This window comes from Lepidochelys kempii, chromosome 18, assembly GCF_965140265.1.
Source record: "Lepidochelys kempii isolate rLepKem1 chromosome 18, rLepKem1.hap2, whole genome shotgun sequence".
Classification (NCBI taxonomy): Eukaryota; Metazoa; Chordata; order Testudines; family Cheloniidae; genus Lepidochelys; species Lepidochelys kempii.
The window spans coordinates 14405744-14431807 of NC_133273.1; the positions used below are offsets into that span (position 1 = coordinate 14405744).

General features: G+C 49.9%; 1 protein-coding gene across 4 annotated transcripts in view; it reads right to left on the reverse strand.

The window, feature by feature from the left end:
* The window catches only part of PIK3CD (phosphatidylinositol-4,5-bisphosphate 3-kinase catalytic subunit delta), a 53897-nt gene extending 28317 nt beyond the window's left edge, over nt 1-25580 (reverse strand). For 3 of the 4 annotated variants that reach the window (XR_012155539.1, XR_012155538.1, XM_073316575.1), the window contains exons 1-6: nt 25466-25580; nt 10315-10478; nt 8180-8408; nt 7347-7576; nt 6308-6487; nt 5297-5446 (exon numbers count right to left, since the gene is read on the reverse strand). Coding sequence is in view for 2 of the 4 variants with exons in the window: in XM_073316575.1 (XP_073172676.1) it covers nt 5297-5446; nt 6308-6487; nt 7347-7576; nt 8180-8408; nt 10315-10455 (930 nt within the window). In the remaining 2 variants the exon portion in view is untranslated. Of the gene's footprint in view, nt 1-5296; nt 5447-6025; nt 6153-6307; nt 6488-7346; nt 7577-8179; nt 8409-10314; nt 10479-25465 lie in introns of those variants that run through there. The other variant, XM_073316577.1, reaches the window with a different exon arrangement.
* Nucleotides 25581-26064: the final 484 nt, after the last annotated feature.

A 26064-nucleotide genomic window follows, 5' to 3' on the forward strand; every position in this document is an offset into this window, starting at 1 on the left:
CTCACCTGGCTGGTTAGAGGCTGAGCCAGGAATAGAACCCAGTTCTCCTGCACCACAGTCCAGTGCTCTAGCCACTGTGCAAGACAGCCAGTGGACGCTGCTCATGCCAGGGCTGAATCTGGCTCAGAAAAATTATGGAATTAATCCAAAGCCAGAGTGACAGAGTGAGAGCTGGAATTAGAATGCTGGAGTTCCTGGCTCCCTGTCCTGTGCTCAAACTATTAACCCTGAGAATAGGGATGGAGAGGTGGACCTGGGGCGGGCATAGGGAGTCACTCCCATATTGACCTCAGGATCTCTGATAGGAAAGAGGAGGTTACTTACCTGTAACTAGAGGTTCTATGAGCTGTGGTAGCCCTATTTGTATTCCAAACGTGGGCGCACATGCGTGCCATACACCCGAGTTCGCAAGGTTGTCCGCTGACCCACACATTTGTCCTGCGTCCCCTCATGCTCATGGCCGAGTGTATAATAGGTTGTATGGGTCAACACCTCTCTCGTATCCCTCTTACCACTGGGTAGTCCAGTCTGCATCACAACAGCTGGAGGAAGGGTACTGGAATAGAGGTAAGGGCCACACATCTCAAAGAACCTCCATTTACAGGTAAGTAACCTCCTCCTCCTCTTCTTCTTCGAGCGATGGTCCTTATATGGATTCCAAACACAGGTGAGTAGCGAGCAACGATCATCGTGGAGATGGGTGCAAAGACGTGAGAGGAAGTGCAGTCCGCAGTACAACACGGCTTACAGCAGCATCCGCAGCTGCCACTTGGGTGACTGAGTAGTGGGAGGTGAACATGTGGACAGAGCGCCAGGTTGCTCCATGACAGATGTCTTGCCAGGAGACGTCCGCTAAGCAGGCTCGTGTAGAGTGTGCTGTGACTCCATCTGTTGGGTAGCGTCGTAGCATGCGCGGATGCACCCGGAGACCCATTTGGAGATTCGTTGGGAGAAGAGGGATTGGCCCTTAGATTGGTCGGCAATGGCTACAAACCGTTTTGGCGATGCGTGAGAGGCATTGGTCCTGTGGAGGTAGGACGCCAAGGCACGGCGGATGTCGACGGAGTGCAGGACCCTGTCCGCATGGGAGACGTACGGTTTGGGGCAGAACACAGAGAGGTGAATGCACTGATATAGGTGGAACTCCGACACTACCTTTGGGAGGAATTTAGAGTGTAGCCATAAGGAAACTTTATCTGTGTGGAATACGGTGTGAGGGGGAATCTGCCATCCTGGCTGCCTGTTCACTGACCCGTCTAGCTGAGGTGATGGTGACCAAGAAAATGACCTTCATGGAGAGCTGGGAGAGGGACATGTTGCCAGCGGCTTGAAGGGTGGGTTCATGAGGGCAGAGAGAACAAGATTAAGGTCCCAAAGGGGTGGGGCTTGAGTACTGGCAGGAAGGCACTGAGTAAACCCTTCATGAAAATGGACAGCGATAAGGTGTATAAACACGGAGCCGCTGTCTACGGGGAGGTGGGGAAGAAGGGGGAGGCACTGAGCACTGTCAAGTGGACTTGTATAGAACTGAGGGAAAGGCCTGACATTTTGAGATCAAGAAGGCAGTTGAGGAGGAAAGGTATAGATATCGCATTCACTGGGTGGTGATGGCAGTGAGCCCATGAGGTGAATCGTTGCCACTTAACTTAGTAGCAGGCCCTGGTGGACGCCCTCCTGCTTTGGTTAAGGATGTGTCGCACCAGAGTGGAGCAAGCCCTAACCACCCTCGTGGTCCTAATACCCGGCCATGAGGTGAAGCGGGCTTGGGTTCCGAACCTGGCCCCAATCCTGTGTGAGGAGATCCGGGAGTGTTCGGAGGCGGAGTGGTGTGCGGGTGGAAAGTCTGAGGTGGTCTGTGAATCAGAACCAGTGTGGCCAGAACAGGGCTATGCATATTACAGTAGCTCGGTCCCGTCGGATCTTGTGGGAGGAAGGGAATGAGGGGAAAGGTGTAGCAGAGGTCACCTATCCATGGGAAGAGAAGAACGTCACCCTGCAAATCCTCCCCTATGCCTCCCCTAGAACAATAAAGGGGCAGCTTTTGGGTTTCATGAGTGGCAAAGCGGTCCCACCTTGGGGTGCCCCATTGGTGGAAGAGGTATCGGAATGTGACGTTGTGTAACTCCCACTCATGGGAGAGGTAGAGAGTCCTGCTGAGTGCATCTGCTAGGACATTTTGGGTGCCTGGGAGGTATGTGGCTTGGAGCATCATGTGGTGTTTGATACACCAGTTCTGAAGGTGGATGGACTTGGAGAAGTGGGTGAGAGACCGGGCGCCATCCTGCTGGTTGATGTACAAGACTGCGGCGATGTTGCTGGAGAGCAGGACCCGATGATGGGAAGAAATGCCTGGCATGCAAAATGGACTGCCCTCAGTTCCAGCACGTTTGTACGAATCCTGGCCTCTCGTGGCATCCAGATTCCCTGTGCTGTGTGATGGTCCAGACAGGCTCCCCAACCTGCAAGGGATGGTTGCCTGCAGGGTGGGAAGGATGAAGGGGGTCCCTATCATGACCTTGGAAGGGTTGGTCCACCACGTGAGGGAGGCCACAACCGTCTTGGGGACAATGACTCTGGTGTCCAAATGGTCCTGGTTGGGTCTGCAGATAGAGAAGAGCCATAGCTGGAGGCAACGCATGTGCAGTTGTGAGTGTAGCATGATGGCGGTACAAACTGCCATATGCCCAAGGAGAGACAGACAACAGCAGATGTGCTTGTGATGCAGGTCTGCAATTATAGTCATCAGCATTATGAAGTGGTCCACCGGAAGGAAGGTTCATGCCACGATGGAGTAGAACCGTGCCCCAGTAAAGTGTATCATCTGTGTAGGTACGAGCACTGACTTCTCCTCGGTGATGCAAATACCTAGAGACATTAGGAGAGTGCAAAGGGCGAGGATGGCAGAGGTGAGTTCTTGTCAGGATAGCACAACAAGGAGCCAGTCGTCCAGGTAGGGGGACACACCAAGTAGCAGCATATTTGTGCTGTTATGACGGCGAAGACAGCTCGCGACCCCCATCGAAACCCCTTGTGACCCCTTGAGGGGGGGACACACCAAGTAGCAGCATATTTGTGCTGTTATGACGGCGAAGACAGCTCGCGACCCCCATCGAAACACCTTGTGACCCCTTGAGGGGTCATGACCCCGCTTGAGAACCCCTGGTCTGATGGCAGTTTGTCCTAGAACTCTACTAGCCCCGTATAATTATTAAAATCAAATTTGGCTAGCAGAGTCTGACAGTTTACTCTTCAGAACTGCAGCATCTCCAGGGAATACATTTTCCTCCCCAAGAGGTCCATGCATTTCGCCACCCGATCTGGAGGGGTTGATTTCTGTTGGTGCTGCGGGAGGAAGGCCTCATTAATAAATGGTTTCAGAGGTTGGAGAACGTCCAGGAGCTGGTGCTGCTGATCCTGAATCTCTTCCAGCAGTATTCCCAGGTCCTCTTCCACCAACTGGAGCAGGTCCTGATACTGCCGGTGATCATCTGGCGGAGACAGGGAAGGAGGAAGTGGCCATGGGGACCGGAGGAGCCAACAGTACTAGCTCAACATCCATCTCTTCCTCTGTGTTCAAGGGTGCTGATGGAGGAGCCTGGGTGGAGTGACAGGATGTTTGGAAAGGCGGAGAGACCTAGCGGTAGGTGTTCCAGGGTGCCCCGTGCAGCCAAGGCAAAGGGCGCTGTGGGGTGTGGGGTGCCCCACAGGTACTAGTACCAGACTCTCGCTGCTGGATCATACACGGGCGGATAAGGCAGTCGGGGACGCGAATCCAAGCTGTGGTGTGACGTGGGGGGAGAACGAAGGCCCCGACACCAAAAATTCCTCTGACTCCGAGGATGGTTCCAGCAGCGGGGGAACCAGTGAAACAGGTGGGCTGCAGGGTGGCACCACCGGGGGGTCATTCCAGGAGCAGCAGGAGTGGTTTGTCCACTGGAGCAGGGACCCCCCCAGGCGAGGGGGGGCTGGAGAGGATCGAAGAGGGAGGGGAGGACAGCACCAATTCCACGGTGGAGAGGAGGGGCTCCGAGCAGCTGGGAGTCCTACAAGTGCCCATGGAAATGCTCGAGGGGCCAGGTAGCGTCTCCGGCTTGTCCAAGTGCCACAGAGGTGGCGGTGGGACAGGTGGTTCAGGAGGTTCAGGAGCTGGTGAGCACTCTGCACGGGCGGGAACTAGGGTGGCCATCTGTACTGCCAGACCCCGTTTGCGCTGAGCTTTTCCCTGCCCCTGGGGAAGGTTGGGCATCGGTGTGGTTGTCTCCACGCATAACGTCTCATCCAACCAGGCGCGGCTCAGGGAGGAAACGCTGCGTTTAGTAGCAGGCTGCTGTGGGGACCTACTTTTGTGCCCATGAGAGGGCTTCTTGCTCTCATGGCTGGGCCTGCCCTTCCCCGGTGGTATTGCTGGATCCGGGGCATGGGAAATAATGGAAGGGGCGCACACCGCCGGTGAAGGTCACTGTGTCAGCGGTTCCGATGGTCCCGGATCCGAACGAGCAAGTGGCCTCATTGCTTCCTCCATGGAGGAACTTAACGGAGGCGGAGCTCCCAAGCTTCCCAGGTCCAGTGCAGGAAGGACATGCAGAGGGAACAAGGAGCCGCAACATGAGCCTCACCACAGTGATAAAGACCCCTCCGGTGCTTGCTGCTCACAGAGAATGAATGCAGGCAGGAGAGAGAGTTTTTAAACCCCAGAACGTGGGCCTGGTGCCCAAGCGAGGAGAGGGGGCAGGGAGTCCCCAAACGGGAATGACTAGCACGAACCAACCTACTACTAACTCTGCAGCTACTGTACACAACTATAGGCAAACGGACAGAAATCACTCTCTTAGCAAAAACTAAGAGCGCGAAGGACCAGGGCCGACACAGGCCATGTGGCCGTAAGAGGGAACTAGAGAGGCTTCGACCCACACGACCTATTATACCCTCAGCTGCAAGCATGTGGGGATGCATGACACACATGTGGGTCAACAGACACTGCTAGGAAACCTTTTGGATTCAGGCACATGCGCAACCATGTTTGGAGGACATATAGGGACCATCGTTTGAAGAAGTAGAGGGTCTCTGTGCAGGTCCTTTATGTAACTGAGGGATGGGCCTCCCCAATTACCCCCTTTTGGCCTTGTTATGATTCCCGCATTAAGGAGCCAGGGTGTCACTCTGCCTGCTGGGCAGTCACTTCCAGGTGGCACTAGCATCTCAATTTGATTGTGGAAAAGACAGAGAAGGAGCAAATGGGTGTGTCAGAGTGGTGGGGGCAGGGAGAGAAGGGTGTCCAGTGCGCTAGCATGGTTACCTTTTTCTTGGGGAGCGGCGGAGGCTTGGCAACCATCTTCGGGGTGTGGGCAGTGCAGTTGGTCTGCTCCTCTCGCATAGCAATGATGGAAGAGAAGTGTACCATCGTCAGGTGGGGCATCAGGCCATGGTGCAGGCAGCTGCGGATGTACTGGTGGGAGGAGGGGCAGAGAGAGAACAGAGTAATCATGGCAGAACAGACGGCCTAGAAGCCACGAGGATGTGGAGAGGGCAGCGATGGGGGTGAACCAGGGCTGGGTCAGAAAGGAGAGGAAGGGCAGCATGTGGAAGTGACCCAGCAGCCACCAAAACTAAGTTCTGCTGCCAATTCCTTTCTAAACCTACATCTTTCCCAAGAGGCGTCTCTGGCACGAAGAACCCTGAAGACTAAAGTGCAGTTGCAAGAGTGAGTGGGTCCAGGTGCCCAAACCCATCCCCCATATATGCACCGGACTGCCTGGGTTTATGGTACGATGCCGGGAAGGATTCATTGCTCCGGACAGCAGAGAGCCCACTTTTGTCACAGCACAGGAGAGGGGATGCCGTTTGGGGGACAGTGTTGCTTCCGAGTAGTGGGAGGCGCTGTTCAACCCTGACGTTCAGCAGCTACATCCTGGCTGGGGAGAGGGGATGGAGGGAGTCACCCCTCAGAACCCCCCCCCAACACACACACAAGCTCACACCCAGTGATGGGTTTGGCTCATTAGCACTCAATGCCAAATGGACTCACAATCAAGTCACACTTTCTCCACCCATCTTCCATGAGCGAGCCCAGCCTTATGATCTTCGTGGTGCCTGCTCATAGACTCCCCACCAGAGGGCCATCCATTGGGGCAGCATCCAGGTCACTTTGTTAACTGGACAACGGACTGGGTCCCTTTAGGGTGTACTTCCAGCTCAACATAAGGGACATGGACGACAATAGCATGGACCTTTTCCTGCCTCCCAGAGAGAAAAAAGTTCCTGTATGCTTGGGAAAGAGCTCACCTGTAGGTGGAGGAAAGAGACTCACCTGGAACTGGTACAGGGGGTAGTTCCCATAGAGATATTCACATTTCCCTTTCACCTGCAGAGTATAATCCTCAGGGCTCTCCACTGTCTGGTGGCGGAAAACGGTAGCTTGCTTCTTGATGGCATAGCTCATTAACGTGACAGGGAATTCCTTGGGGGAGATCTGGAAGGTGAAGCTCTCCTGCAATCCCAACAGAACAGCATGTACAGTCAAATACCAGCTGAGCAGGGGATGAAATTAGTATCGGGAGTCGCAGAGAGAGTCCCGCAGCCCCGGATGCCAGAGGGGATAGCTAGATTCCCCAAAAGCACCTAGGGATGAAGAGAAGGCTACAGATGCAATGTGATTATCCACATTACAAACAGAGGTCAGAGTGGAGAGGGACATGTCCAGTGGTGCAACACAGGACTGGGAGCCAGGAACTTCCTGAGTCCCATTTGAAGTTCTGCCGTCTACTCCCTCTGCAGCCTTCAGCACGTCATTTAAAACTTCCTGCCTCCACTTCCTCAGTCTGCACAAAAGGGGGACAATACCTGCTAATCAGGGGTGGCTGCCAGGATGAATGCTTGGCAAGTGCTATGTTTTATGGATGGTTCCATTCAGGTTGAGCGGGTGCCTCCTTAGAAATTTTGTTTAATGCCTGGGCCCAATATGCCAGGACTGGGGTTATCAGAGGGCAGCAGGAAGGAATGAGAAGTTATCAGGTGCTCCGTGGCAGAGACAGCCTAATGCCTGGAAGCAGCAGGCTGGGATCATGAGACCACTTGACTCTTATTTCGAAAGAAAAGGGGATTTGTTTCAGCAGTGCAGAATTTTGAGAGAGGATGAGGGCAAAGCCCCATTTGGGAAGGGGAGCGTTTCCATCAATCAGTTGTTTGGTGGGGAGGTGGCCGGTTTACACACAGTCCTTCCAAACATCTCAATCTCAAGGAGTCAAGATAACTCCCAAACAGATGGAACCATGGGTGGTTGATCCCACAGCTGGATGCAGAACTGAGCGCGCAAACCCTTTACACATAACAGGAAGCTCAGGTTTTACCCCGCCAGACTCAAACTTGACGTTGACAAAGATGTTCTTGTTGGGGACGCGAAGGGCGCCAGTCCTGGGGCCTTTGGCCAAGGGCTCCAGTTGCAAGGGAAAGCTGTACTCCATCCAGGCCATCCAGGTCAGCTGCTGCCGCTTCGCCGCCTTCTCCTCACACAACTGTCGCATTTTTGCACGGAAGTCATTCACCTCCGGGTCGCGCACCGAGTCAAACTCATGCAAACCTGAGCAGGGTGTTAAAATCAATAGATAGATAGATAGATAAATAAATAAAAGGAGAAGATCCACATAGCAGTAGGGTCACTGGTCCTTGATAATCAGCTGCCTCTGCTGGGCGGGGAGATCGCAGCATCTCATAACATACGGTAGAAAAAGCCAAGTCTACAGCATTAGACTATGATGGCTACACAATTACACCAGTCCCTTCTCGGGACTCTTGCTGGGACAGGCTGGGACTAGACCAGAGGAGAGATCACCCCTTTTCCTCTGTCAGTCCACAGGGACTCCTGCTAGGACTGGCATAGCCGAGAGCTCCCCTAAGTCAGCATGCATGCATCTGAAGAAGTGGGCTTTTTACCCACGAAAGCTTATGCCCGAATAAATCTGCTAGTCTTTAAGGTGCCACCAGACTCAGTCTGTATCCACAAAAACAACACGAACACAGCTACCCCCGATACCTAACTCAGTCAGTGCATCTGTGATACTCCCTACACAGCAACCCTGGCTGAGAGAGGTTGAGCCTGAAGTAACTGAGCTCCCCCTGCAGCCAGCACTCGTGCTCTACCCTGATTAAAGCAGCTCCTCCTGGCACTAAGATGGAGACTCACCTTTCCCAATGAGCAAGCTGATCTGGGAGTTAATCAGCTTCTTGACGCGGTCACCTTCACGAGCCACCAGCCGAAGGACAGGCAGGAAGGGCTGGATGTCGCAGAGGCGCCGCTGCTCATCCTCCAGCTCCTGCTGCTCGGCCGTCTGGTTGATACACGTGAAGACGTACGCTTCGGGGTCATTGAGCATGTGATACAATGGCTCATACTGTGCGTGACGCCAGACCACCTGGGACAAAGCGACAGCAGGGTGTATCCACCGATGTGCCAGCCGACCTATCACATCCCCTCCCTACTGCCCCACTCTCCACCCACAATCCCCCATGGCCATTACACACAGTCACAAACAACAGCAGGGCAGCTATTGACTGGGATCTTGCAGGGCCTTAATGAAAGCCCCTGGAGAAGAGTAATAGTCATTTGTATGACACCTGAGAAATGCCATCCCTTGGAAATTCACAACTGCACACCCATGGGCAGAGGCGCAGTGCACTACAATGGGAGGCAGTGCTAACCCTTTTCACTACATCCCCTGGTCTCTACGCATAGACCACATGAGTAGCTGTAACTATTACTGACCTGATTATTTCTCAATGACTGATCTCACAGAATCAACTGTGAGGACCCAATTTTCAGCCAGACTTTAACCTGGCTTCCCTTTTTGTGCTTGCAATGAGCTGCAATAAATCTCTCTAGGTATCTACAGTATCTGAGCACCTCACAATGCTTATTCTTGGGTTTTTAGCCTTGCAACACCCCTGTCTGGTAGGGAGGCATTACCCCCATTATACAGATGGGGAGCTGAGGCACAAGTCTCACATCTATGACAGACCCAGGAATTGAAGCCAGGTCTCCTGTACCCCAGTCCAGTCCAGTGCCTTCCCCACTAGACCATCCTTCCACCCCAGTGGATGCCATTTAGACAGTTAACAAATTACCTGATTGTGACCACATAGCTGGTGACTTAACAACTAAAGCACATCTATTGTGTCCACAGTTTTCTGGCCTGAAAACTGCCGGCACAGAAAGAACTTCTAATGATCTGGCACTGACTGTCTGTCTCTTGTGCTGTGTGAGTCATGTAAGCCAGGCTGCTATTGCAACGAGAACCTTTTCCACGCTGATTTTTGCCTAGTGAATTGAAAAGGTAATTTCATTTCCTCTACTATTCTGTTCAGCATTTTATGCCTCAAAGGAAACACCGAAAACTTTTCTTTTTAACCAAAGTTCCCAATCGCCACGACACAGCTTCTGCTGTGCAAAAAAATTAGGCTACGTCTACACTGCAATAAAAGACCCATGGCACGGCCGCAGCTGGCCTGAATCAGCTGCCATGGGCTTGCAGGGCTAAAAATGGCAGTGTAGACGCTTGGGCTGGACCCTGAAACCTTGCAAGAGGGGTGGGCCTCAGAGCCCAGGCTCCTGCTGGAATCAGAACGTCTAACACTGCTAGTTTTAGCCCTGCACGCCAAGCCGCATGAGGCCCAAGTCAATTGACCTGGGATCTGAGACTTGGTGTCATGGATTTTTTATTGCTGTGGACACATACCCTAAAAGGGCAGTCACAGCAGAGAACAACTGCAGAACATGTGACTTAATCCAGAATTTGTATTCGGCTTGCCAGGGAGGATTTCTCTCGCTGGCCCACAGAAGACCATTGAGACTGAAAGGCTCAGGGTGAGGAGCGAGTGCTCCGGTGAGCGAGTGAGTGGCAACGGAATATGGGAATCTTTCACTCCTCAGTTGCTGATTCAAATCAGTAGTTACTCAAAAACCTATTACCATCTGAGGGCTGATGTGAACTGAGTCAAGTTCCCAGTGGACTGATGCCCATCACAGCTGGCCCTGTAACTGCCCCATATGTTGGCAGCCTCAGCAGCAACACCAAGGACTGACAAGGACTGTGGAGAGAGCGTCCCAGAGGAGGGTCCCTCTGGGTCAGGAATAAGGCATTCTATTAGCACAGTGTGGGAGAAGCCTGCATTGCTGCCAGTGTGTGGCTAAATGGGGCTGTGAATCCAACCCCTTTCTCAGGCACTGAGTTCACTTAAGAAAAATGCCCTGCACGCTTGTAAAATCGATCCCAAAGGTGACTCTTTAGCCACAGGGGTGAGGCTTGTGGTAAAGGCTGGTACCTTTTTGATGGTCCCCAAGCTGGCATTGCAGGATACAGAGAGGTTCAGGTATATGCCTGTAGGCAGCAGGAAGTCCACCTGGATAGTTTGGTTTTCCTCCTTGGACCAAAATTCCACAGGGCAATAGATGCCTGGGGGCATCCTGCTCACTTCTTAGCTACAATCTGCAACAAAGGGAGAGAAAGGACAATTATTTGTATTGCAGTAATTCCTAGAGGCCCCAACAAGACCAGGGCTTAAGCACTGCACAGACACACTGGGACACGGTCCCTGCTCTGACCAGACCAGATTATCATCCCCATTTCATGGATGGGGAAACTGAATTCAATCCGATCTCCAGAGTCCAAAACCTGTGCCTTAAATCAAGGACGCCCTTGTTCGGGTCCACCCAGACCCTGCCATGCGTACACTTCAAAGCAGTTTCTACGTAGTCATTGGAAAATATGAAATACTTAGTGTTACAGCTGGGCAAATTTTTTTTTAGTGCATGTTAAATGCGCCAAAAAATGAAATTGGGCACAGAAACGGTTTGCAACTTGGGATCACATACCGTGAATAGTTTTGGTCAGAAAAAAAAACAACACACAAAACAAAAAACAACCCACCACCACCTGATATATTTTTTTCCCCCAGAAATGTCATTTCTTCTAGTGGACGTTCTCTTTTGTTAGTCAAACTGTGTGTGTGTGTGTGTTTTGGTGAGGGGAGAAAAGGTTTATTTTGAACTGAAATGGAATTTTTTGTTTTTTACATTTTATTTTTTGGCTTGGCCCTGAACTGACCCCTCCCACCCCACCCCCACGCACACTCCCAAGCCCAATGATTTTATCAGCTCTAGCATTCGTATTAGCCTTCCCATCGACCCCCCACCCCCACCCCCGCTTCACAAAGGAGATTCCAGAATTCTCTCCCCCACAGTACAGGTGGGGAGACTGAGGCACCAAGAAGTGAAGGGGCTTCCCCACACACTCAGTCCGTGACAGAACAGCGAACAGACCCCAGGAGTCCCAACTCCCAGCCTGACATCCTGCTCCCTGTACCTCATTGTCTCAACCCCATTTCTGTCTTCCAGAGCCAAGTTCCAGGTATACTAGGAAGAGTTGGTGCGGGTCCAGATTATAATTTTTTAAGATTAAAAATTATTATTTTGTTTTTAAAAGAATAGGGGGAATAAATGCACAGAGTGGGATGGCCAGGAGTGGGGGCGGGGGGGGCCACAGGATGGGGGCTGATTTTGGCTTTATCCCTCCTTCCTTGCGGGAATGTGTAATTTGCTCCCCACACTATGAATAGCAGGAGAGTCTGTCCCCAAACCCAAAGAGTTGTTTTCAAACTTCAGATGGCAAACACTCCAAGGACAGCAGAGGGCATTAGTCATTACCCAGAAGCCACAGACTATCCTAATCCCCTCACTTTAGGGTTGCCAACCCTCCACGATTGTCCTGGAGTCTCCCAGAATTAAAAATTAATCTTTAATTAAAGTTTATGTTATGGGATGAAACCTCCAGCAATACATCCAACCAAAACTGGCAACCCTACCGCACTTGGTTTCTTCTTTGGGGATATGTAATGCTGATCAGGAGAATTCATCAGTTTCCACCCATTTATCCAGCAGGAAACATCCACAAGAGAACATAGCTTGGATTAATTTACTCTGCTGATTATGGTCAGAAAAGCGTTGTTCCCATCTGTTGATCTGTGCAGAATGAGTTTGGAGATGTTGGGTATAGTTCCTGATGGGCAGGTGCCCACATCACATCGGGATGGTTCCAGTTAGCCCTTTAGGATACGTCTACACACCAGCTGGCAGCATACTTCCCAGCACTGTTCAAGCTAACATGCTAAAACAGTGTGGCCACAACAGCACAGGCAATGGCTCAGGCTAGCTACCCAAGTACCTACCCAGAGGGTCAGACAGGCTCATACTGGCAGTCTCAGCAAAGAAACCAAGGCCTGAATAAGCCACAGGGCTGAAGTCCCTTCTTGCTCGCAGAGGGGACCCCCTTCGCGTCGGGGTGAGGCACGAAGACTATGCAGCGTGAGGAAAGCTCACCCTATTGCTTCTCACGCCGTGGATAATCAAGGCTTTGGCTTCTATCAAACTGACCCCTTTCCCTAGCACCTAAACCCAGTCTTGCCCACACTAGGAGCAACACTATGGGGTTTCATTTATTCTCCCTCCATGAAACTTGTGTTGAATTTGCTGTTTACAACTTAAAACCCAGGCTCAGCAGCTGCCAGAAAGGGGTCGCGTTTGGGGCCGCGAGTTCTCTCCCCCTTTAATCTGAGGGGGAAACCTGGGCTGCAGAGGCCAGGCAGGATCCCCAAAGTACCTCGGGAGCTGCTTGTAAGCCAGTCTTATGCATAAGCATGACAAGAGAAGCCCAGAATCTTATCTGCCAGTGCCTAGGAGCACAACACTTCCCCATCAGCAGTGAGGTAAGGATTCCCAGAAACACGAGCCATGTTTTATCTGTCCCACTTCCTTAAAGAACATGTTGTATCACACTGGGACCGGATGCAGAGACCACAAGCCACCCATGTGTCTTAGAGAGGGAGGGAAGGAGCAGGGTTTGTGAGTTCAAGTCAGGCACAGCAACAGAAATGATCCTGCTCTCCTGTCCACTCACTACCAGTGAGAGTAGCAAATTTCCAGGACTCCCACCCACGACCTCCACTTCCCCACTACACCAACACGGTTCCAGTACTCTCCAGGAGGGCAGCGGGGGGTTGACTCTCCAGCACAGCTAAACTGGATTTTACATCCCATGCGGCATCCTGGAGGTGTGGCTCTGTGATCCAGACAGCAGGTGTGAAATACTGTACCCAGACTCCCTAGCAGCACAGCAGGGCTAACTCAGTCCTTTCCTCGGGAGGAAGATAAATTGAAGACCATGCACTGAGCCCTGCAGGGATTCCTCAGTCCAGGCCTTGAGTAACTCTGCCTGGACTGTAACACCACCATAGCGCCTGGAAACGGTGTGTTAGGAGAAAATTCATGCATCACTCACGTCCCGTCCCGTCCCGTCCCCCCAGCATGCCACAGAAGGGTGATCCTCAGGCTAGGCCCTGGCTTGTACCATGCTCACCTGTGGACACGAAGGACAACAGCGGCAGCATTTCCTTCTCCATGGAGCCGCGCTGTGGCATGCAGCTTACTCAGAGTGTAGCACCAACACTTGGGTCACCGCGTTGAGCTACCCATAGTATATGACTCTTTACCCAGGCTGCCTATAAACGGTGGAGTGGAGGACTGAAGATGCTGATTTTGGCTTTCAAAGCTCTGGCAGGCCCTGGCTCCGTTCCAGACATTACCTGGTGGGTATGCGGGCTCGCCCAGCACCCTGCCACCAGAGATCCCATCTTATGCTCTTCCTGTAGCACAAGTGATAGGGCTCTGAGCTGAAGGTCCAGGGTTCAAGGCCTGCAAATCTTTGAAAGCCACTAGGGACAGGCGTTAGCTTCTTGGCAGGCGCTCAGGTACTACAGTGATACAAGAACCGGAATTATGCCAGAAGGGACCCAGGCTTTAGCTGTGGTGTTCACAGTTCGCTCACCCTTGAGGTTCTGGTCTCTCTCTTCCCCAAACTTTTAAATAAAAGCCCACTCCCAGGTGATGTTTTAAACATGACTAATGTCCCTGTCTTAGTCATTCTTCCTCCCAACCCTGTAGCCACTTGCTCCCTCAACCTGTATTCATTTACAATGTTACAGGGTTCGTTTATTATTGTTGGATGACATTTGGCCAGGTTCTGAACACCGCCCCCCAGCACCCTGAACACACTGACCATGACATTTTGGTAAAAGCCAGGAGTTGGGACGGGTGCCTTTGGGCCAGAATCCACCGCTCCACCCCCTTGTGCAGTGTCCTCCCTGCCAGCTTGTCGCTTCTCCCCACTCCAGGAGGGGCTACACGACTGTCGCAGAGTCTGATCTTTCATCCTGGGGGACCCCAGGGCACTCCAGGGACCATGCACTGGAGGTACATGTAAAAATATTAGCAAGATCAGCCCACCAGGAAACCTTCTTCCACTTTTCTCATCTCCTACGCCCAGCCCTATGTCATCAGTGTCACCCGCTGAACAACACCTGAGAGCCAAACCTGCCGCACATGTGAAAAGGGCTGCAGGATGAGGCTATCTATGGCATTTACTTGGCTCCTATAATTTCATCTTTGGACCTCACAGTCATTAACGCATTTATCCTCACAGCAGCCGGCAAGGGTGGACTGTTCTATTATCCCCATGTCACAGAGAAGGAGTAGAGCCATATATAAAAGAGACTAAATAACTCCCTCAAGGTCAGACAGAAAGTCGGTGGCAGAGCAGGGAATTGAACTCATGTCTCAGGCCCCAGGCTCACACCCTAACATCTTAAACACCCTTCCTCCCTGGGTGTGTATTTTAATTCTTTGTTCTGTAGGGCCCTGACCATAGCCCTCTGCAGGGATATACATAGGTTTGTCACCACACCCATTTGCTCAAGCGGCAGAAAGAGATGCTGTGATGGATGAGTGCTACAGAAAAGCCAAAAGAGAGAAATGGGCACAAAAAAAGCACAGAGCTCCCCAGAACCTTACAGAAATAATAGTCTGTGTATAGACCACAGACACACAGCACAGCAACAAAAATATACCACGAGCACCTCCCATTAGAACACAGCCCTAAGGAGGGGCCTCACCCTCCAATGCTTCCTCATTCACCCTGGGAAAGAACCTCTTTCCTGGCCCATCTGTGCACAAAAGTCTCTTACCCCGGGGGCAGCATTTTAGCTCCTCCGTAGCTCCAAGTCTTTGCTTAACAAGAGCACCAGTGAGATGTCCTTTGAGGTAAGGTGACTATTTCCCAAAGGGAAAACAGGACACCACGTGGGGCTAGCCCTGGCCCTCCCTCCCTCCCTGCACAGGGCTGGCCCGAGCTGCTCACCTGAGGCTTCCCTGCCTCCCGTGCAAGGCTGACCCAACCTACTCGCCCCAGCCCCATGCAGGGCTGGCGTCACTGCTCACCGGAGTCCGGACTGTCCCCCCTGCGAGGCTGGGGCTGGTGTCGCTACTCGTTTCAGCCCTGCTTCCCGCCCGCGCAGGGCTAGCATCTCTGCTCACCCCCATGCATGTTCCTCTGTGCCCCACTTTCATTTGTCCTGTTTGCTCATGCCAACTGATCAAGTTGGCAAAAGCAAACAGGACAAATGCCCACTTCTGCCAAAAAAAAAAAAAAAAGTCGGGACAGCCAGGACAGGGCTTAAAAAGGGACTGTCCTGGCCAAAACAGGATGTATGGTCACCTTACTCCAGGGCTCTGCTTTGGCTGACTGGGCTTTTCAAGTCCTGCAGTAGCTGCCTCTTGGAAGGGGCTGTGTACGGTCTGCAGCCCCCTTTATGGGTGCTGCAGGCATGACTGGGTGCATAGCAATAAGATGAAGGGAAATGTATTTTGCTCAGAATGTATTCTCTGATCTCCTGAGATGGGCAGGGCCCCAGCAGACTGAGGGGCAGAGTTGCCCCATCTTTACCCCTTACCCTTCTGTAAGGAACAAACCTGTCTGATGGGGACCACAATGAGGCTAGCAGGAGGATGCGTGGGAGAACCCATGCAGGACAGGAGACAACCAGGTCATTGCTGGATTCTTGAAAGTGACCTGCATATCTGAGGAAGGTTTGGGCCATGAACACATCCTCTGCGCGGAGCCTTCCATCACCCCTAGCAGTCTTTAAGACAGACAAGCTCCTATGTGACAGAGATGACAAAGCTTGGACCTCCCAGCAGGCATGGAAGAGGAGGCATGATGCCTCAGTTCCCTAACCTCTCCTAGAAGATCAGGCCTGTGAAAGACAACTGATTTTACGAGGCGATTAAGAAAAGCCCACTGCCTCTGCGCACTGACGGCTCCTGGAGGTTTCATCACAGTGTGCTGACCACGGGAATGGCCACACTGTGGAATAATTTTTTTAGAAACGTAAACCAACTGTGGGAGACTGGGCTGGTAATGAGATATTGAGCTCTCTCCCCATGGCCCCCGTCGCCGGTTCAGAGTTAGCCCAGCAGCGACCAAGAGATGGTAACAACTAACAGTCGTTGCGTAAGTTCCTTTGTAAAATGAATGGTGTGGGTTCGGCCTAGTTCCTAGGGGACGTCACCAAAGCTATCACTACTGGCACTAACTGGCTCCCTTATGGCAGCCTCGTGGCCCGCTGTTCCACACGTAGGGGCCTTGTCTTCACTAGGGGTGCTCTTACTTCCAGTTAGCTAACACGACATGAAATCCTAGGGAAGACACGGCAATCGTAGTTTAAAACACAGGCTGGAAATGGAGGTTAAACCTTAAACTCCCCCATAGCCTTCATCTTACCCTGCTAACCCACGTGAAAGCTGCAAACTGCCCTGCCTTCACTAGGCTTCTACCTCGTGTTAGTTACCATGAGATAAGAAGGTCCCCTTCTTCTTAATGCATTTGCACCGCAAGAGCATGTCAGGGCAGGGTTGAAGTACATTGGTGAGACAATGTAGAAAATACCTACAATGCAGGGTAGTCCCTGAACTGGTATATCGGGGTAGCATTTGCAAAACTACATTATTTGTTGCCATGCTAAACATATTGGTATGACATAAGTATGGGGCTTCAGTCATGTACTATGAGTTCAGAACATGCCCCGAGGACGGTGTCATCACATACAAAGCTCTTCTTTATGCAGTACATTACATAAAGAGACACTTAAAGTTATCCAGTCACTATTAAGCAAGCCAGCCCCTTGAAAAACAAAAAACCTATCTCCTCCTACAAAGCTTATCAACCACAGCTCCAGCGTGTTTACAATATGCAACCACTCAGGGGGTGAGAGAAAAAAAAAAGATCACAAACGGCACAGCATTACACAAGCCTCCACCATGCTGCACCAGGCAGATGCGAATGCTCCGACGCCTACAAATTGACAGCAGCAACATTGCTAATCCCACGACTGCAAAACTAACTTTCCAGTTTGTAAAAAGTGCCTGGTGCAGAGCTCACAGGTGATGCACGTAGAGTAGGGGACAGCAAGAAGGGACTTTCATGTTAGGCAGTGACGGGGGTGGGGAAGACGACCAAGGGAATTTATACCCAGACACACACACACCCTTCCCCCACCCCCCAACTTTGATGAAAATAGACCAAAGTTCCTATTTTGGCTCCATTCTTGCAATAAGTTCTGCACAGACAGAAATCACGGTGGACTCACCCACAACAAGCTCACTGCAAGAGGACGGCCTTTGTGGCTACATTTGTCCGTTAAAGTCATCTAGAACCAATTAACCTGGAAAATGTATTTATTTATTTAAAGTGAATTTCACGCTGGTGAAAGGTGCCAGAACAGCTTCCTTGGGGACTGAATTCATCTCTCTGTGGCAATGCAAGCTTCCCCTGCATCATCCCAGCAAATGCATCTACCCATACCTACAGGGCTCTATCTCGGCGCAAAAAACCCTTCAGTTCTAGGCTTCTTTATTGAATCTTGCCAGCAAGGCAGGAAGGACTCTCTGTTCCGCTACCAAGAGTACTGACACCACCAACTCATTTCACATAGGCCACTACTGAACAGCCATCAGATGGTGACTTACTGGTTGCTGTCAGCCTTGAGCAGATATAAGCCAGTAGCTATATCTAGTGGCTAGTAGAAGTTGCTGCTTCACTTCCCCCTTATGAAGCCCCTGAGGAACCCAGCCCACATCATTGTGGGAGTCACCAAAGCCTTGCTCCTGGGCTACCAAGGGCATTCTCTTTGGGGAACAGTAAGAACATTTATGCTCATCAAGTTTTGCTTATACCTTACAATTCCTATTAAGTCATTTATGAAAGGCCCAGACCCTACGGTCCAGCTCAGCTGTGCCTAAAGACATGTTTGTGCGCCCCCAATCCCTGGGACAACCAGTAGCTTGTTTGACCCTCCACATAAATAAGAGCTGCCACAGGGCTGCTCTAACTTCTGTTACCATCCATCCTATTTTACTCCCTCTTAAGGTCTTTGGTTCCCTCTCCAGTATGGTGTGGCCAGATCTGACCAATAAACTAAACACACAAGGTTATCTAACCAAAGTTAGTTTCTTATCCACACAGGTAAAACTCTCATCATCTAATGTTTTTATTACTGCAACTTCTCTCTGGCCCTGACAAATGCCATCTTGCCCTGCTCATATCCATTCAGAATGCTGCCACAAAGATCCTTTTCCTAGGCCATCACTTGGACTATAGCACTCTCTTTGAATCCCTCCACCAGCTCCCCCTCCTCCATTAAATCAAATACAAGCTGCTTGTCTTCCCTTTTAAGGTCCTTCACAGTCAATCCCCACCCTACATAACATCTCTCGTTTCCTATCAAGCTGTCGATGCTCCCCTCCAATCCGCCCACAATGCCAGCTGCCGCTGCCCACTTGTTACATTTTCAAACAAGCACCTTTGTACTTTCTCCTCTGTTGCCCCATATGCTTGGGAGGTGCTCTCAGCACAGATCTGCAACGCTACCTAATTATCCACCTTCAAATCCCTCCTTAACCCTCTCCTTTGCCATGATACCTACAGAAAAAAATTGACAACAGCGACACTGACTGTTGGCGTGCAGAGACTATTGCCTATCATGATGATGAATACTGTCTCATTGTTCACTTATGCACCCCCATCTATCTATATCTATTTGTTGTCTCATCTTATACTTCAATTGTACACTGCTTGGGGTAGGGACTTTTTGTTGTGTTCATATAGTGACCAATGGGGTCCTGGTCCGTGACTAGGTACTATGGCAATACAAATTAATAAATAATTATTAATAATAATATGAAATAAATGTTAATTTCCTCAAATCCTCATTTGTATTATCTACTCTATTTCAGACTATTTGGCCAACCATATTCTGAACTCTACTTCTATCTAAAATAAAATCAAGGAAAGGATTTCCACGTCTTCTCATGTCTAAACCAGCCTATATTTTATACATCAATCATTTATATTCTGCCAGTTAATTCACTGCATTCCTTTGCTAATAGCCTTTTTCATCCTTTTGCTGTTTATATATAATCTTATCTGCTATAATGTTTCTACAGTGTCTTTGAGTTAAAGATCTAAGCACTTGACAATTAATCTCCTTTACTCACCTTCTTCATAGGTTGGTTAAAAACACAAAACTATTAAACTGAAGCAGAGGGGTCCAATTCAACTTGTCCAAGACAGCAGAACAAGAACTAAATCAGAGTCAAGACCCACCAGTACTTTGTTCTGAACACTAGACAATGATTCCCTTCCTTGATAGCAGAAGAGCTGATGTTATCCATTGCTTGTTCGGTATCTCTTAGTGTCAAAATATCAATGAGGAACATCAGTGTAGTGACCATGGAGTCTCATTAGACACCCCACATGATGTAGATTTAATACTGCATTGCCTGACGTCTCAGTCCTGCAGATCAAACCCTTTGCTGAAGTCGAGGGAAATTTTATCTACACAAGGACCACAAGGTCAGCCCCAAAGCATTCACTTCTACCCTTTGGTTTAATCCTGCTCTTTCATATGCAGGAACTCTTGTCCCCAGAGACTTTACACTGCTCACACAAACACATACAGCCATTAGAAGCTCACAGGGGAAAATAATGGGAAGCAGAGCTCTGCTAATATAATCTGGACTGGAACTAACCTTGTTTGTGCATATGGCTAATGGGGAAGGGGCTGTCAGCAAGGGGAGACAGAAAAGAAGTCCTTATACATAACAGGCTGCTGTTCTATAGGTCTTCCTGCTCCAGAATAAATAGAAAGAAGAATATCAAACCGATCCACCCTCACTTACACTAATAGACAAGCATGGGTGAAATACCAGACCCCTGAATCTAACCACAAGCATATGCAGGGGTAAGTGGGGGATGGGGCGGTGGAGATCAGGTAAAAATCATTTAGAAGAAGAATACCAAAGCCAAACATCATGCACCATCCTGGAAGTGACACACAAATCAACGGGTTTGAGAGAGGGGGTAGAGGGAAAAGCTTGGACAAGTTAAAGAGAACAGCAGAAGAATAGTGAGGAAAATTAGCTGTCTAGAGCAGGGGTTCTCACTGCAAATTTTTTGGTGGCCACTATTACAATTTTCCCTAAAATAATTAATTTAAGAAAAACAAATAAATATGCACATATACCTGTCCAAATCAGTTATTTACATAGGGTTTTTATTTGCACACTCAATAATAATGTACAGTTGTGTCTATTCTTTACTGGACTTAAACAGAACAGAAACACAAAAAAGGTGTTTTGCATGTTCTTGTCTTTTTTTGGCTGTGGTTTTTGGAGAGTTTTTTAGGCTTACTAGCTAGAAAGTCTGCTCCTGTGAAGTGATATTTGTATATTTTTTAATATCACTTTTCACAGCAGCAGACTGGTTACCTAGCTCTGAGGCAGTGATGAGTGATATTTACAAACATACAAATACCACTTTTCACATCAGACTTACTCAGCCCTGGCAAGCCAGGGGACATATTAAGCCCTGGATGGGGAGGTGGGTGGGGAGACAGCAGGGGCCAAGGGTGATGGGATGGATGGGTGAAGGGCTGGGGGCAGCAGCGGGGGCCAAGGGTGATGAGGGGGGTGATGAGCCCAGGGCCAGGAAAAAGGAGCCTGCCACTGCACAGCCAAAACCCAGAGCCCAAAGCCCCAAGGTTAGAGCCCGTGGCCGGAGCCTGCCGCTTGCCACCTGCCACCCACCACCCCAGGCCTGAAGCCGGAAGCCTGAACCCCACTGCCCCTGGGAAGGTGGGGAACTCACACCAGCTATCTGCTCCTCTTGGACTTGTGGCGCCAAAGGGGGGCAGGGCCCAACCCCTCCTTGCAGCCCAAGGGAAGGAACCGTTGCTTTGCCCCCACCCCCAATCACTGCCCAGGAGGTTGTGGCCACAAGAAAAGCCCCTGGTGGCCACATGTGGCCATGGTGGCTGCATTTGAGAAACACTGGTCTAGAGGGACCAAAGACCCTTTTCTGGGTAGAAAGATTTTGGGTGTCACAACGCAATAGATGCGTTCATAGTGAAGCGATTGAGTTCTCAATGTTACTTGAGGAAGCATGTCTAGGGGAAAACAGCACAGTCCAGCAGTTAACGCGGGGGCTTGGGCAATCAGGACTCCTAGATTCCATTCCCCACTCTGACTCTGTGTGCGACCATGGGCAAATTATCTAACTCCTCTGCTTATCAGTTTCCCCAGAAGTTAAACAGAAATACCAAAATCTACCTTACAGGGATGCTGTAAGTCTTAAATATTTGTAAAGCGCTTTGGGATCCTTTGATGAAAGGCACAACAGAAGTGGAAGGTATTATTACCTGCTCAACTGAGCTCAATTTGGAGTTTGGTGGAGCTGGTGATGAATTAAAGCATCTAATTAGAGAGAAGACGTTTCTGAAATAAATGTTTCAACCCCTGTATGGGCCATAAAGCCAGAAACCCAATACATCTCACTGGTGGAAAAGAAAGAAGCCTCTAACATATTTCTAACTACCAGACAGGAACCAACTTTCTCTGTTTTTGGCTCCCTCCCTCCCTAAACACACACACACACACACAAGATGTACACATATCTCAGTTTTTAAAAGACCTTCTTCCTCATACCCCATCAAACCACATAATTCAAACTCCACAGCTAAGAACACAATAGGCAGCGTCTGCTGCCATTAACTGGGTATTTGGCAGCACACCCTAGTATCCAATGAGGTAAGGCTGGCTACGGTTGGCCAGCCACAAAAATAAGTGGGTGACTCCTGATAGCTGCAGGCAATCTGCTGGGTGGGTGATGAATTCTAAAGCTCAGGAACAAGGAAGAACAGGCTTAAGTATTAACAGGTCAAGTGCCTTCCACCTAGTGGTGCAGAACAGGAATCTCAGAGCAGTGGGAGATTTAAGAGTGAGCCTCATTCAGCCCTCCTTGGCCAAAAGGAAAGTCACTGCAACATGGTGTTCTCTGAGGTGTTCTCTGAGAAAGGGGTACAAAATGGGGGGGAGCGGAGAATGTGAAAGGAAATTCTTAGGGCTCTGAAAGCAACAAAGCAATCCAGGTGTTAGAGGAAAATATTTCCTAAGCACCAAACTATAGCTCATCAGACTCTTTTAAACTTGCTAAAGAAACAGCTTGTCTGGAGAATAAGACGGTCTCCTGGTGGCCCAAAAATTAATAAGGCTTCATGGCATACAGCACATACTTATACTGGATCCTCCATATGCCACAGCAACATTGAGAGTTCACCAGCTGGCAAGCTACAAAGCATTGGAACCTAATGGACAATGAGGCCTTATAATCGCTCAAAAATGGAGAGATTAAATTGAGGTTTGTCTACACTAAAGGAAGATCTGTAAAACAGCTGAAGTGTCACATGGCAACATGTAGAGCTACAAGAGTGATTAGAAAGCGTGGAGGGACTGAGATGTGAAAAGGTTAAAAGGGGTAAATATGCTAAGCAATAACTAAGGGAGGGAGCAATCTACAAATGCATGAAGGATGAAAAGAAAAACAGGGAAAGAAAGGGATTTAGCGTGTCAACAAAAAGCTATAACAAGGAATAATGACAAAAAGCTGATAATAATTAGGCTGAATATCAGGAAAAACTGCCTGATGCCAAGGTCACATCTATTGGCTCGTAGAATAGCCTCCCAAAGCAAGCGGTAGAAGCCCCATTGCTTGAGAAGCTAAGATTGACGCTAGCTGCCCATGATATGCCAAATTTTCAAACACCTCAAGTAACATTCCCCAAAAGATACTAAACCCCCTTAAATTTCTTATGCCCTATATCTCATGCCAGGATAGAATTTTGGGGGGGAAGTTTAGAAGAGAGTTTTATTTCCTATAATGGAAATGTCTCCCCAGACTAGAAAACCAGGATTTCTTAATCACCTTGTAACCTGATCACATTTGTGATAGTCAAAAAAATGGCTTACAATAGTCTAAATGCACTAGCATCTAAAGTCCCAACCAAGATTGAGTCCCTGTTATACTAGGGACTATACAAAACACAAAAGATGCTGCCCCCAAAAAGCTTGCGAACTAATTACACAGCAAGATTAAGGCTGGGTGGGTTATGTAAATCAAGCAGGGGTAATAATGAGGATTTTAAAGCAATGGGAAACTGTCTGCATCCCTTAACTGTTTACTTCCAGACTTCTTAATGTTTGGGATTTCTTCTGAAGTTGTGGAATTTTTGTAAAGAAGATTTCTGTTGCTAGAAAACTCTTTAATCTAACAGACAAAGTCACATCAAGATCCAATGGCTGGAAGTTGAAGCTTGACAAATTCAAACTGGAAATAAGGCCCAAATTGTTATTGAGGAGGAACCATTGGAACAACTTACCAACCAATGTGGTGGATTCTCCATCACTTGAAGTCTTTAAATCAAGACAGGATATCTTTCTCTAGTCTAACCACAAGTTATTGTGCTTCATGCATGAATTACCAAGTGAAATTCTATGAGCGGACTAGATAATTACAATGTACCCTTTCTGGATTTAAAAATCTATGAAATTTTGGGAGGGTGATGACTGGATGCCATTGAAACACACTTTAGTTTTAATTTGGGAATTTAAATTAGATTGGATAAAACATTAGGAAGTGCATAACAGGGATCAATCCTGAATACGTGGGGGGAGGGGGATCAAGGAGGGAATGGGTATGAAAGGACCTAGAGGACCTTCCTCTGTAGATAGCACAAATTTATGAACAGAAAAGAGCTATAAATGGTCTAGAAAAGGGAGCAGAAAGAAGCCAGATGACATAAGAAATGGATCCAAAAACTCAACACTGGGAAGTGAAACATGTCTGGTCCTGCCAGCCCTTCCTCTTCAATGATGCCTGCCTTCCTTCCCCCCCACACCCCTACAAAAATATAATCTTACAATGGTCTGCTCTCCAAAACGCTTTGTTATAAAAAGCATTTTTCCTTTTTTCTGTTTTGTTTCTGAAGAGTATGATAAGCAAATTGTAATGTAGATTGTTTAGCAAATGTTCTTGGGCATTAAAACAGTTTAACTTGCCTAAAAGGGATGTCTCTTTTAGGGGCAAATACTTCCAATTGTTTCAACAAGTATTATAGTAAAAACCACTAACCATTCAATCCAAACAAGACCAGTCTGAAACAATTGTTGCAGTCAAAGTTGCCACACACAAAAAGACACACTGCTTCAAGCTTGTTTTTCCTCTTGCAACAAAAACCCCTCACAATCGCTTATGATGCTTTGGAAACAAACTCACCTCATTTCTTAATATCACATACTAATATCAGCACACAAAAATGACTGACTTCACGCTACTGAGACGATAAAGCACTCAAAGGAAGGAGGAGGATCTTATTGGAGACTATGTCATATCCTAGAAACAGAGCACTGTGTTGATATATTGGATGTGACAAATTATAATGAACATGCTGGGTTATAAAAATCACACAAGGCAAAAATATTAAACGGCTACTCCTAGGAGAGGGAAGGAAGCGTATTTTAAAATCAGAGTCTGACTTTAACTCCATGTCTTCTTGTTGTGTGTATAGCAAAGGCATCTTAACAACGAACACTTGGTAGGCTTGCATGTTCTCTAGGCAGGGCGGCTGAATTCTTGATGAAGTAATACCATGTAGTGGCTCAGAAAAATCTCAAGTAGCAGGAGTCCGCACACAAAGAAAATGAAATATTCATTTCAGTCCAAAGAACGAGAACATCTGGCATTCAGCAGCCAAAGCGCAGCAGGAGTACATGGGTGCCCAGCTTCCCAAGACCGCTTTGCCTGAGAGGATGGGACCAGCCCACAGGAGCGGAAGGCGGCCCAGCGCTCTGCATTATGACTCAAGGAGGAAGCAGGGAAAGGGACAGCGGGCCCGGCAGCTTTACCCGCAAGGATGGAGAGAAGGGCAAAGCCGCAGGAACGCCGGCAGGGCCCACCCCCACCCTAGGGAGCCTGGGGCGGGGAGGCCAGCGAGGGGCAAGGCCGGGGTGCTGCAGAGAGGAGTCCGGGTCGTTTCCTGCGGCTCCTTTAACGGGGTGCATGGACGGGGGCGCAGTGGGGAGCGCTCCCCCCTCCCGCAGGGGTCTGGCTGCGCCCCCCCCGGAGCATTGGGGGGGCTGCCCCCCAGGAGCATTGGGGGGGCTGCCCCCCCCTCCTCCTCCTCCTCCTCCACTGACCTGACTCGGCCGGCTCCGTGCCCATTCCTGGCCGGGCTGCTGCTCTCCCCGCCCGGCATGGACCCGCTCGCTCGCCCGCCCGCCGGTGTAGCGGCGCGGCTGCAGCCGCCGTCCCCGCCCGGGGAGGGGGAGCGGGGGGCTGGGCCCCAGCGCGCGGCTCCGCCCCTCCCCAGGGATAGGGCAGGGCAGGGAGCGGCGGCAAAGTGCCCAGCTCGGCAGCAAGGGCGTCAGGGGCCGTCTGTAAAGTGCCCGGCCCCAGGGGGCAAGGACTCCCCGGCAAAGCCCCCACCTGGCAGCTGGGGAAGGGTGGCTGGGGGCCCAGCTCCCGCAGCACGAAGTCAAGGGGTTACACTGAGCCGGGGTGAGAGCCTGGGCAAACCCAGTGACATCCCCGCCCCAGGCCAGATCTGGCCCTTGAATTCCTGCAAGACCTACCACACCCAGGAGCATCACTATCCAGACAGACTCTGACCTGGCCAGGAATTTCCCCACAGCAAAGAGAGTCCCCCAGATTACCACAGTACTGATTGCCACAGGAGCCTTGTCAAACTCTACCAGCCTATACTTGTTACTATTGCAGCCTCCATCAGGAGTGGGGC